Source organism: Lipotes vexillifer, unplaced genomic scaffold, assembly GCF_000442215.2.
Source record: "Lipotes vexillifer unplaced genomic scaffold, Lipotes_vexillifer_v1.1 scaffold459, whole genome shotgun sequence".
In the NCBI taxonomy this organism is placed as follows: Eukaryota; Metazoa; Chordata; class Mammalia; order Artiodactyla; family Lipotidae; genus Lipotes; species Lipotes vexillifer.
In genome coordinates, this window is record NW_006769874.1 from 1808031 (window position 1) to 1820819 (window position 12789).

The following is a 12789-nucleotide window of genomic DNA, read 5'->3' on the forward strand; positions in this document are numbered from 1 at the left end:
CCCGGGATCTCCCCCTCCCCCTCTTCTCCGAGTCTTGTCGCTCAAGCTTGTGGACTGTGGGGCCTCTGTGTGCTCGGGCCTCTGGTCTTTGCTGGACGGGGTCGAGCTTGTCACTGTGAAGGTGACAAGTGTCCAGTTGTTCACAGGGAGGTCGGGCCGTGGGAAGGACAGGAAACTAGGAAGTCACTCTGTTAACCTTAAGGGTTTCAAATCGGTTACTTCGTGACTTAATTCTGGTCAGGGGTGAAGAGAGCAAATGGCTTATAGAAAACACGATACAAGGAAATTTAATTTAGTGTGTAATCTGGTAGATATCCTGAGTTATTGCTTTGTTTCCATATGTGGGTTTCTGAGATTCAGGTAATCCTTTTAATTGCTTTTAACATGACAGCACACTTGAGCTCCCCTGAGAAATGGGCACTTGGTGACGCTGCCCTCCAGGCCCTGCCGTCTGTGGGCGTGTCGCCGCGGCTCTGGGCTCGCCTCCGGGTCTCTCCAGGGCCGGCTGGTCCCTGGACGAGGTGTGGGAGAAGCTGGCCTTCCGTTACTTCCCTTCTGTGAAGGCGGGAGCTCTGAGGTCACGGCTTCTGGTGGGGAAAGTCCAGCGAGCACCCTCACAGCGCACCCTGCAGGAGGAAGCTTGGGGGGCTCTGGTAGTGATGGGGTCTGTGGGGGCGCGACAGGCAGAGAGTAAGAGTGGAAATGACGGATGACTTGGTTAAGTGCGAGCCAGGTAGATGACGTGGGCACACCTGCACCGAAACGAGCCGTGTCTACAGTCTGTTGGCCTTTGCCATTGCTGTCATCGTGCTGTCGGCTGTGCCTGAAGAGCTTGTGCGCTGTTTCCAGAGTCTGGGGTTTCGTGGTGAGGCTCCCCTCGAGCTTGTCAAAGTCAGTAATGCGTCTAAGGAAATGGGGTTTCCACACTTTGAGCCACTAGACCCGGGTTTTAACAGTGTCTGTCGTGCTGCTGTCCCAGGGCTGCTCGCAGGGTGTGTTTTCCTGGCCGGGCCCCTCAGCTGTCTGTCCCACCTCTGCCTGAGCCCTCGGCCACCTGGGAGTAGTGCCCGCAGGGAGGCGGCCAGGCCGTGTTCTCCACGTTGGGAAACTCCTGGGTTATTTGACTTTTTTCCAGTGTGCGTTCTCACAAGTCGTGATTATGTCAGATGCACCTGTGTGTGGGTAACTGCTTCTATGATTGAGCACTCAGTGTAAAAAGAAGCCGAATAACCTATTTTTTATATAGAATGTCCAAAATTGATGGGTTTGCTCCGTCATAGGAAAATGTGCCGTTCACTTTTTGGGTAGAATGCAGTCTTCTCGGTTCATATGACTGTATACCTGCTCTTAGTGTAACTGAAAGAACATGTTTTGGTTTCCCTAAAATGTGACCAAGTGAGCTTTGTTCACATAATACTAAGATTCCTCACAACTCCACTTAAACTCTGCAGAGGTCGTTCCAGGTTTAATTCCACACTCTTAAGAGAACGCTCATTTTGTGTAGAAAATAAGGTAAAAATGTTTTTCCTTCAGGGTGTCTCAACACAGTGTAAGAAGATAAAGTGAGAAATGGGGCCCAGGGCCAGGATTGAGGCTGGCATTTGTTCTTAGCGTTTTCTCCCTCAGAAGGTGAAGTTTTGCCCACTGTGTGCGTGTGTGTGTGTGTGTGTGTGTGTGTGTGGAGGGAGTAGGGAGAAGACACAGTGTGCAAAGTGAAATGGGGACTAAAAGCTTTAATCCTAATGCCAGCAAGGCCCCTAAATTAGTCGCCTTCCGTTGAATGAATTTAAAGGCCACTGTCCTTCCGTTCTGTACGTTGCACGTTGTACACTGAACGTTCCTCAAGTTAAGGCAGGTTATTCTGTCTGATCTTTCATCTCCTTTCTTCTTCACTTTTTTCCTGTGTTCTGAAACGCCTGTCAATCTTTAACAAAACTGTGCTGTTACTGTTTTCAATGTTAAATTAACACTGTCAACTGTAGTTCGTGCAGATGTATGTCAGAAAAAATGTACAGTCTGTGTCAAAATATATTTGAATATCTTGTTGCCTGGCTCTCTCAATTTTCTGTCTGGCAGGGAGTTTATTAAGATTTGAAATACCAATTAAGAACCGTGGAAAGCGTATTGGTTGTGACCTTGGAAAGATGAGTAATGTTTTTTTACAGTTCGGGGTTTCCTAGTCGCTTCCCTCTGCATACCTAGAAGTCAGCCAGGTGACGTAATCACGTCCTTCTTGTCAAGGAAGGTCCGCTCTTCTGAGTTTACCGGGGTTCGGTGGAAAAGCACGCAGGGCTGCACTTTGGGAAGTGCCAGCTGTAGAAAGGCAGTTGCAGCCTAGTTTTGGTGTGCTTTTGTCTTTAAACTCAGGAGTAACAGGTAAGTTACTGTCCTACCGGCAACAGAAGGAGAGAGAGAGAAGCGGTTGGGGATGGGACAGCCACGTGGTACCTGGGGCTGGGGCCCTGACAGCTCCTTCATTCCTCCCTCCCCCGTCCCCACGCGGTCTGGTGTCGAGTCCCAAGGGAAGACGGTGTCCGGGTCCATCCGCTGTGGTGCTGGGGGACCCGGGGCAGGCCCGTCCCTTCCTGCCCGCTGACCTCGCGCTTCTGTCCCCCGCCACAGAGGCGACAGGAGGAGGGGTATTACAGCCGCTTGGAGGCCGAGCGGCGCCGACAGCACGACGAGGCCGAGCGCCAGCTGCTGGAGCCCGAGGAGCTGGGCCTGGGCCGCCCTCCGCTCCCGCGGGGCTACGAGCCCCCGGCCCCCGCGCCCCCGCCGCCGCCCCAGCGCACCGCCTCCTACCTGCAGGCGCAGGTGCTCTCCCCCGACGCCTTGTACACCGCCAAGCTCGTGGCTTACGCCGAGGAGGACGACGACGACGAGGACGGCGGCCCGGCAGGTCAGGATGCACCTCCTGCGCCAGGCCCTCCCCCGGCTGCGGCACTGGCCTGCGGTGGCATCTTCCTCTCCAGCCCACCCGCCGCCCCTGCCACCAAGCCGAGCTTCTGCCGTCTGTCCGGCGGCCCCTCCGCTCCGCTGGGCTCGCGCCGCCCGCCGTGGAGCGGGGCTCTCTCTGCATCGCCGGGCTGGGCCTGGTGATCTGCTCCAGCGCAGCCGGAAGGCCGGCGTTCCTGCTCTGGGGCAGACCCTCTCAGGGCGCCAGCAGTGATCTCCGCACTGGAAACCGTCCCGTTTCCGCAGTCAGCCGGCAGCGGCAGCCCTCCTCCGTCCCCCTAATCGCTTGAAGTGCTGTTGGTCCCGGCCTGCGTCCCCTCCCTCAAACAAGTGGGTGCGCGCTCGAGCATCTCGGTGTCCACGGTTAAATTTCTTGCTGTCGCCAGTGCCGTCGGCCCCTGTGTACTTCCAGCTGTTTAACACACACAGAACTTCGTGTTGCCGGCTTAGCCGCGCTGTCGGGGTGGGTGTGAGGCGACGCCCGCCCGAGCCAGCCCGGCCCCTCCCATGCTCACACGTCCCGGCCCTGCTGGCCAGGCCCCGGGGGCGTGCGGCTGCCTCTGGCCGTGACCCTCCGTGGACTGCAGAGCACACCCACGGGTGCTGCAGGCCCGTGTTCCCAATCAGCTTTGGAGACAGCGCTGAAAGTTAGACTGAAAGCACAGCTGTGCGCTATCGAGATTCAGACTCTTCAGCCTGACCCGGCCCCTTTAAACGTCGGGAGGCTGGCAGTAAAGGTGCTCAAACTGAGTCTTCTCGGTTCTGCAGAGTCCGTGCATCGGGCTCCTGGCAGTTCTAAAAGAACTGGATAGTCAAACTCAAGTAACCGTGACTCGTAGGTAAACGAGTTTTACTAGGATCTTTCTTACCACCTGAGTCAGAGCTCTGATTCACTTGGAAGGTTTAGTAGGTAATCCTTAGGTCGAGTCACTTAGAAGCCAACGTTAAATCTTTTTGTAAAATTTCTGTTGCAAATATCTAGAATGTGGTACCTTTAAAGACCTGTGTGATAATAGCAATTTTGAAGCAAGATGCCATCGGTCTCCTTGCATCAGATTACAGGCTGAACCTTAGATGTTTTGGGAGTGTCGTGACACAGATAAATAGGAGGTTTGATGAGGGATATTGTAGTGCGGTGTCACTTCTAACCATCTGGGCTTTCAGTCACATCACTAACCCTTCTATTTCACACTAAAAGTACCGCATGGGAGCAGGTTACACCCTGCGTCTGGTCGCTCCTGCTTCTTGAAGATTCCTCGTAAAGTGCAGAGTTGTCTGCGTTCTGGCCTTGCGTCCGCCATCTCCCCCACTGTCTCACCCTGTTCAGCTCTCCCCTCTGCCATGAGCCTCTGTGGCCTGGGCTCGGTTCTTCCCCTGATGCTGTGAGGAGTAGGGTTAGGGTACGGATTGGAATGGATGATGTCCAATTTTAGCATAGCAACGTGTTAAAAAATGTTCTTTACTAAAAAAGCTCTTTGGAAAAGATTTGAAGAATATGTCGTGTTGGGCTTCCCTGGTGGCGCAGTGGCTGAGAGTCCGCCTGCCGATGCAGGGGACACGGGTTCGTGCCCCGGTCCGGGAAGATCCCACGTGCCGCGAGGCGGCTGGGCCCGTGAGCCATGGCCACTGGGCCAGCGCGTCCGGAGCCTGTGCTCCGCAACGCAAGAGGCCACAGCAGTGAGAGGCCCGTGTACCGCCAAAAAAAAAAGAATGTGCAGTGTTACTTCATATATAGTCAGCTGAAACTATTAGATATTCTGATTAAAAATTCTGAAATTTTTCAAGAATTGATTTTTACCAGTGGGAAGAAGCAAGTATTCTTAAATCAAAGTTCAAAAGATAAAACACAACGTTTTTAAAGCAAAATGAAGGGAAAATGTAGAATTAAAATTGAAAGCTTTCCACTCTGCGAATAATTTATCTAAAGGCCCCGAACAGATTACTTTACGTTAGAGATGTGTTTCTCTTTAATCTTTTGAGTCTTTGCGGAGGGTGAGTTCCCGGGCCATGATCCGGTGGCCTGCGCTAACTCGTGAGGGAAGATGCGATGCGTGCAGGGACCCGTCAGAAGTGACTGAGCTCTGTCTTGGACGTATCAGACATGGCTGCACGTCAGACGCTCCTTTTATAAAAGGAGGAAAGAAACATAAGCATTCACTTTTGCGCAACCTGTCTGAAAAGGATAATTTTAGTGTTGAAATATTGTGATAGTTTTGTGGCCTGTTTAATCCGGTGCACAACACTGTCAGTGTTTGCTGAGTACTTCGAGCGTTGATTCCTCCACCCTAGGTTATATGCGAAAGATTTTTCAAAGTGTGAAATTCTCTTGCTGATGTTAACAATTAGCAGAAATACCTTAGTACTGATTTAATCATACATCCTTAGTGGCGTTATTACCTTACATTCGGATGCATCTAAAGCTTTTTACGTGCATCATGTCTTTTTGTTTTGTTTTGTTTTGTTTTTTTGCGGTACGCGGGCCTCTCACTGTTGTGGCCTCTCCCGTTGTGGAGCGCAGGCTCCGGACGCGCAGGCTCAGCGGCCATGGCTCACGGGCCCAGCCGCTCCGCGGCACGTGGGATCTTCCCGGACTGGGGCACGAACCCGCGTCCCCTGCATCGGCAGGCGGACTCTCAGCCACTGCGCCACCAGGGAAACCCCGCATCATCTCTTTTGATCTTCAGCAGCCCTTTGCAGCAGATGAGCATGTGGTGCTGGTACCAGGCCGGGCAGTGTCACTCGCCCATAGTTACCGGCTGGGCCATAGGCCAGGTGTCTTGACAGTCACACCATGCTGATTCACGTCTCCTTTTTATTTTGTCAGTGATTTTGTATATGCAGCGTTAGTATCAAACGTTAGGGGGTTTTAGTACCTCATTTTTTCCAAAAGTTTTAAGAATTATAGCCATTTTGTGGGGGAACAATTCAGTAGCTGTCCTGAAAAGAGGAGCATTACTTCTTAATCTTTGGGTTACATTTGCTTTCTGCGATTTTGTAAGAAAATTCTTAGTGTCAGGAGTGTGAAAAATTTTGCTATCTCCCCACTTAAGTCAGTCTTCTGTGGATTTTTAGTGTGAATTCATGATAGTTACACATTTTACCTGATTTGAACTTTTCGGCTGTTACCCCCTAAGACTTTATGCTGGTTTCCTCTCTAATGATAAAAGGCAGCAGGCCAGGTACTTAGCACCTTGTGAGGGTCCTCATTGGGTTGCTCAGGCCACCGAGGGATGTGAGTTTCCAGTTGGTGGATCTTTTACTGATTTGAAGAGCCTCTGGCTGCTTCTTTATTCAGGACTTAAAGGCGTCATGAGCACTGCATCTTCATCATGAGTGAAGTTTGGGAAATAATGCAAGTACTTTAACTTTGACTTTTCCTTTTATGGGAAAGGACCAAACTCTTACGTGGGATCTGCTGGAGCACTGATCGGGGCCCATGACGTTTATCGCGATCCGAGAGAGAAACTGTCTAAAAGGTATTTGCTAGAACTTGCTAGAACTGAACTCGTGCTGGACGAGTGTCTCGTCCTCAAGGACTTTTTTCTTGCACCACCGTTTATGAGGCTGGGCTGAAATTTCAGACTTCATTGTCAGCTCAGGTGTTTCTCATTGTACAGAACTGCGTGAGCACAGAGGCTTTGTTTTATCTTGTGTTGCTAACATAGTTCTGCCTCAGACGGTGCGTAGGTACCAGGCTTTCCGGTCAGAACTTTAGAGGCAGCTGGACACGTTGCTGTTTGCTTCCACCAAAGAAGGTCGTAAAGTCCAGGGCAAAAAGCCCAGGTGTCCTGTTGGACCGCGAAAGGCCGCCCCCTGAATCTTCAGCGAACGTCCTCAGCTAGGTTTTAGTCAGAACGGCTGATGCCCAAACGGTTCTTAAGTCATTGACGTTGAACTAATCCAGAAAATCTTTAGCATCTTACCATAACTTTTTATTAAGTTAGTATGTTGATAGATGCCTCTCGGATACATGTGGGATTCATTAAAATGCTGGATTTCGGAACGATACCTCTTTAGTTAAACTTAACTACTGAGTATTACCTTCTTTTGCTAAAAGTGAAGTCGCTATAGCTTTTTGAGAGTTGGGTGTGACTGAAGAAAGGTAACATTTTAGTAAAAGAACATTTTGCCCTTTTTCTACATGGGTTTAAATACAGCCCACAGGCAGGAGTATGACAAAATTTAACAAAGAATGAGTCTTTGTTCTAAATTTTACTGAATTGCGCGTTATGTAAACTCAGCTACTCGTTGACGGGTTATTTCTATTTTGAACAGTAACCCTTTGCATTTCCTTCCAACGCAGCCAAGACGCGGATGTACCTGGGGGTCCTGGAGCCCCTGAAAACCTGACGTTCAGAGAGCGCCAGCGCCTCTTCTCCCAAGGCCACGACGTCTCCAATAAAGTGAAAGCCTCTCGCAAATTAACGGAGCTGGAGAACGAGCTGAACACGAAGTGAGGAAGGCCCCTGCGTCCAGCCCAGGCCTCTCGCTGTGCTTCCGGGCTGCGCCTGCCTGGAGGCTCGGGCGGGCCACCTTCCCAAGCCACTGGTGATTCCTGTTTCTAGAAGCGTTGGCATTTGGAAGCGTTCCAGCGCAAAGAAATTCCATTTTATTTTACCAAGAGAGTGTCATTTCTACAATTCAGACGCTGTCTGCTTTCTTCATTATCTGACGCCCACGAAGATAACTTTTTCTGTTCGTTTCTCTTCTAGAGTCTGGGCCTGGAAGGGGGAAGAATGGAGGGCAGTGGAGGGTAACGAGGTGCTGCGTCCCTCCCCGTCCTCCCCCCGAGAGCACAAAGACATCCTATTTCTGTTCTTTTTCTGAAACCTTATGTTCGCTTATCAGACAGAGTAGCTTGAACTCCCCAGGCTGTCGTTTGCACTGTGTAGCGGCACCTGCAGTCTGTTTTGCGGGAGAGTCAGGTTTCACCTTCCAGGAGGGACCACGCGGAAACGCGCTTGTGTGCTGAGGAGTCCACAGCTGGCGTCCTCCTGTCCCTGCAGCCGGGAAGCAGCCCAGACCCGAGCGTCCTCCAAGTAAGATGCTCCATTCTGCTCCCTACAGGGACAGCCCTCCGGCTCAGCTCTAGTATTTGATTAAAACAAGTTTCTCCAAGAAGAAAATTTTGAGGATTTAAGCTTAGGAAATTTTATTTTTATAAATATCAGATTATTATTATTATACCAGTAAGTCATTGGTGGTTTTAAAGGTGGCAGTTACGTTAGAAAGTTAACTGTTTGAAATATTCCAAGGGAATCTATAAAAGAGGACATCTTTACGGAACAGTGTTGACATGAATAGGAACAAAAATATCTAAGAAGAATGAGAGCTTAGTAGGTGACACTTGAGCACAACTCAGAAATTCAAAATTTGAAAAAGAACTGGATTTACATCGATCTGCTGTCAGGGAAAGGAAGGGGTTCGATTGCATATGGCATCTGTAATTTAAATACTGTAAGAGAAGTCCGTACGGCGTTCAGGCTATTTTTTTACACATTCTAATAGTTATTTAATTTTCATGAATTATTAGTTACCACTGTCACTTCTTTGGCTGTGAATACGTGGCTGGTGTTGGGGAAACGGACCTCACTTTGTTTAATATTACGTGATGTTCAAACAGTAAATTACCTTGTGATTAAGAGCAGATTTTCTATTTGACAAGCCCTGCTGTGGGTCTAGATGATTTTCTGTACCATGTTGTTCTCTTACCAGTAGGTGTGTTAGGAGGATACGCACACTTTCACGAGAGCTATGTGGCAAGTCATTAAAATGCGAGTGTAAATAGTTTCTGTGTCTGTCAGGGTTCTTATTTGGAAGTGTGCTTTTACCATTTCCCTTGTTAGGTAAGAGAGTACAGTGGTTCTAAGTGTTTATGAAGGATTTGCATGCTTGCCCCTCCCAGACGTCTTGAGAGCACTGGCAGCCTTATGGGGACTAAATCCACACCTTCTTTAAAGAAAAAGATGCAGGTGAACTATTATTCTGTTAATATATAGAAAAACAACAAATACACCTAAGTACATGCAAGTACATGTAAATATTTACACGCAGGGATATCGGTATGTGTGGTTGTAAACCCGTACACGTGGATTTGGCCGTCCTTGGACGATTAGGTCAAATGTGAATATGTGTAAAAGTGCTTTTCATAACTGTGCATTACTATGGAGAAGACATCAGAACTGCTGTAGTTTTCCATTTCTACTGTATTTCATTGGCAACCTATTTTTAATAAACTTTGTATGTATTTAAGTGTATTTGCTATGATTTTGACAGTGCTGAAAAGATTGCCTTTGTGCTATCAGTCCCCCTCCCCTGTCTCCCCTTCCCGTCCACTCATCCGTCCACCGGGCATCACTCCCGTCCCGTGTCAGTCGTGAGGACGTTCTCCATCCCGATTGCACAGACGGACGGACGGAGGGTCCAGGTCCCCTTGGCCGTGGCTCCAGTGCCCAGCCTGCGGTCGTCCCAGACTCGCCTTGAGCCTCGGCTGCTCTGTCCTGCTGGGCACCGAGGCTGCTGCTCGGTTACACCGTCCCACCGTTGCCCGTGTGTGTGAACCGGATGCCTGTGCCACGTGCTTGAGGGCAAGGGCCCGCCCACCGGGGGCTAGTGGTCGCCTGCGTGTCCCGTCCACCTTCACCGTGGCCTCTGAGCGGGGCTGTCGGGTTTCAGGAAAGACTTTCCCGAAGGAAGGGGCATCTCGGTGGTAGAAACTCAGGAGACCTCGTAGCACCGGCTGTTAACGTGTTGGGACTGTAAGTGTTCACTTTTAGTATACGTTAAGGCCCAAAAAGGTGCTTGAAGTCGGGAGGACGAAAACTTAATTAAAAGAGACGGTGTTAATACTGATTCAGTTTCATCCCAGGGCCACGGTTCTGTTGCTTTTAATGGCAGTAATGACTCTGCCCGCCAGGGGTCTGTCCGCTGGGTCAGCGAGCACCGGACAGCTTTCCAGTGTGGCCATGGGACAGTGGTTTCCTCTCTGCTTTGCCTGTGGAAAGCTGATTTCAAGGATTTAGTTACACATTTAGGGTAACGTTTGGCCCTGGCAAAACTGAGGTGGAATGGCTTGCAGAAGGGAAATAGGTACAAAAAGTGACCAGTTCTCATGCCTGTATTCATGCAGTTTATTCAAAGAAGTCATGTAACCCCAGGGATACATATTCGACTTGAAACTGGGATATAAAAGCCAATTTCTTGCACGGTTTATTCAACAAATATGCCTTACGGGTGCCTACCTGTGAGTCACTGGTCACCCAGGTATCCCAAAGCAGATCTTGGGCGACAGAAATACGTGGTTCGTTTACATAAACGTAGTAACTATGAATTTGCATAAAGAAGATGTCCAGGGCACTTAGAAGGTTTACTAGAAGGACCCAGTTGAAATCACGGAGATGGTAGACTGAGAAAACAGCCCTCCCTTTGGGAGACAAGACTGTTGCAGGCAGAAGCGGAAAGTGAGGCAAGGCTGCTGCCCTCAGAGCAACAGGCCAGGGCGCCCGAGCCCAGGCAGAGCGGTGCAAGGGGGCCAGGGGGCGCGGGGTGGACAGGCAGCTTCTTGCTGGCTCTGAGCAGGTGAGGGAGGAAGCCAGCGCCCTCCTGAGGGCGGCTCTGTCCGCCGTGGGGAAAAAGGGCAGGCGGCGTCCGCGGGGTGACGGGGACCACGCACGTCTGGGGCTTGCCCCACAGCGGGTTTCCAGCTTGAATGACCCAAGTGGACGATGGGCTGCTGATGGAGATGGGAAAGAGGAGGGGGAGGGGGCAGGGGCACAGCTGAGGTCCAGGGGGAAGTCGGCAGAGTTTATGGAGGTGCCACCGGGGAGCGTGGGCAGGGTGTCTGCAGGGCCACAGCAGTATCTCCACGTGTCTTTGGTGGGTTAAGCCTCATTTTTTACTGCTCTTGTAAAGCTTGTATTTTATTCTTTATGGAGAAGACAGGTGCAAATGGCCTAAATCTAAACTGGTGACAATGGTTCCAACTTCAAACTGGGATTTTTAAAACATAGTGTGAAACATTAAGTAATCTAACAACAAAGAAAGGAGAGACCTGAAAAACACTAGGTTAATTGTGCAGCCTGGAAAAAGTCCTGTCTCCCCCACGTTTTTCTGCCATGGGGATGGGCCCAAACACTAGGACAGCCTGAGTTGAACAGGAGGTGTGACACGCTCCACGCGGCGTGTCCAGAACAGGGAGTGAGGCGTAGCCGGGGATCGGGGCCTCCTTGTTGGCTGTCCTGATTTCTGTTCTTTACCTGTCGTTACTCGAGTACTTGAAGATTACTGACAGTCATGGAAACTGTCCCAAAGCCTCCCAATCTTGGGACATAGAGTTTGACGTATTTCAGTGAACCCGTCTCTCCTGGTAGCTTGTGGTGTTTCTTGCTCATTCTTTCCAGTTGTTTAATTGATCTTTAATACAATTAAAGTGATGGCTCAGAAGAAACTGGGTGCCACTTGATTTCCCCCTGAATAGTCCATTCAGGTCTCCTCTCAGAAAGGGTCCCAATCTCCTGTGGCAACCAAAGACACTAGTGGAGTCCAGTCAACCCCAGGAACTCAGGAGGAAGAGTGGCCTGTGGATGGGGGTCCCACCCTCGGGTGACCAGGACGGAGCCTCCGTCTCGTGGGCACTTTCCCGGGTGGCACCCGGCAGGGATGGCGCCGACGGAGTCTGGCCCCAGTACCAGAGAGACGCCCCTCGGCGGGGCTGGCGGGGGAGGCAGCGGACCCCTCGGGCCGGTGATACCAAATAGCAGCGCCAGGCAGCGGTGAAGCATTTTGCTCCGGAGCTACTGCAGCATGGGGGTGACCGTGCAGCCGGGGCTCAGATCCAGATGCAGCGGGGACGGGGCGGGGGCTCGGGCGATGGAGTGTCGCTGCACAGACAGCAGGAGCTGGATCGGACTTACCCCCCCTCCCCCCATCGAGGAGAGTGTCCACCTGTCGGTGGAGCCAGGAGACACACAGAAGTCCCTGTGCTTGGTCCACGCTGCTCACGACCGCTGCCTGCCATCCGTCACGTGCCAGGCCGTCACTGCCTGGTCATCGCCTTGCCAACGCTGTGAGCTGTGCGCCCACGGGCACCGAGGCGCCTCCCCGTCGGCACCGGCTACAGCACAAAGACGCGAGTGTGGGACGAGGGAGCCGTGAGGACATGGACCCGGGGCGCTGGGTGGTAGACGGGACCTGGGTCTGCACTGAGGCTGGCACCTCAGCTCTGCGACCCTGTTCCCGCGTCCTAAGATAAAGGAGGGTGCCGTAAAACACGATGCCAACGACTTAGGAAACTTTAAATTTTCTAGTAGCCACTTAGAAAATGGGTGAAATAACTTATTTTGCCCAATATATCCGAGAAGTGCAAGATGGATTCCTGAGCCGTTCCACGTTCTCCTCATGCAGCCCTGGCGATCCGGAGTGTGTTTTGCACTCAGCACGTCTCGGTGTGGACCGGCTGTGCGGAGCGCCTGCGGGTCACCAGGCTCCAAGGGCCGGTGCTGATGGAAGCAGGTGGATGTGTTCGAGCAGCCTAGTGACCAGGTCACGTGCTAAGATACGGATAGGCGTTCCTAAGTGCTGGCCACTGGTGTTGACTGTTTATTAATAACTTCACGTCAAAGGGTTTTTTCTGTTGATCTGAATCCAACTTTTGCGTTACATTAGGCAAACCGTGTTCATTTTTGGACACACAGGGTAATCGAGGCCAGGAGTTTAGCTCACACCGTTGGCTGGTGGTCTGGGCCACAGCGTGAGGCCCACAGGGCAAGTCAGCAGAAGGGGGACCCGGAGCCCTGGGCTGGTCCTGGCCGCCCGACTTCACGTTCTAGACGCTTC

General features: G+C 51.3%; 1 protein-coding gene across 1 annotated transcript in view; it reads left to right on the forward strand.

The window, feature by feature from the left end:
• Nucleotides 1-7412, forward strand: part of AFDN (afadin, adherens junction formation factor) — a 94263-nt gene extending 86851 nt beyond the window's left edge. Inside the window, 3 exon segments of the mRNA XM_007445918.1 lie at nt 2623-2899; nt 6347-6431; nt 7259-7412. Of these exon segments, the coding sequence (XP_007445980.1) occupies nt 2623-2899; nt 6347-6431; nt 7259-7412 (516 nt within the window).
• Nucleotides 7413-12789: the final 5377 nt, after the last annotated feature.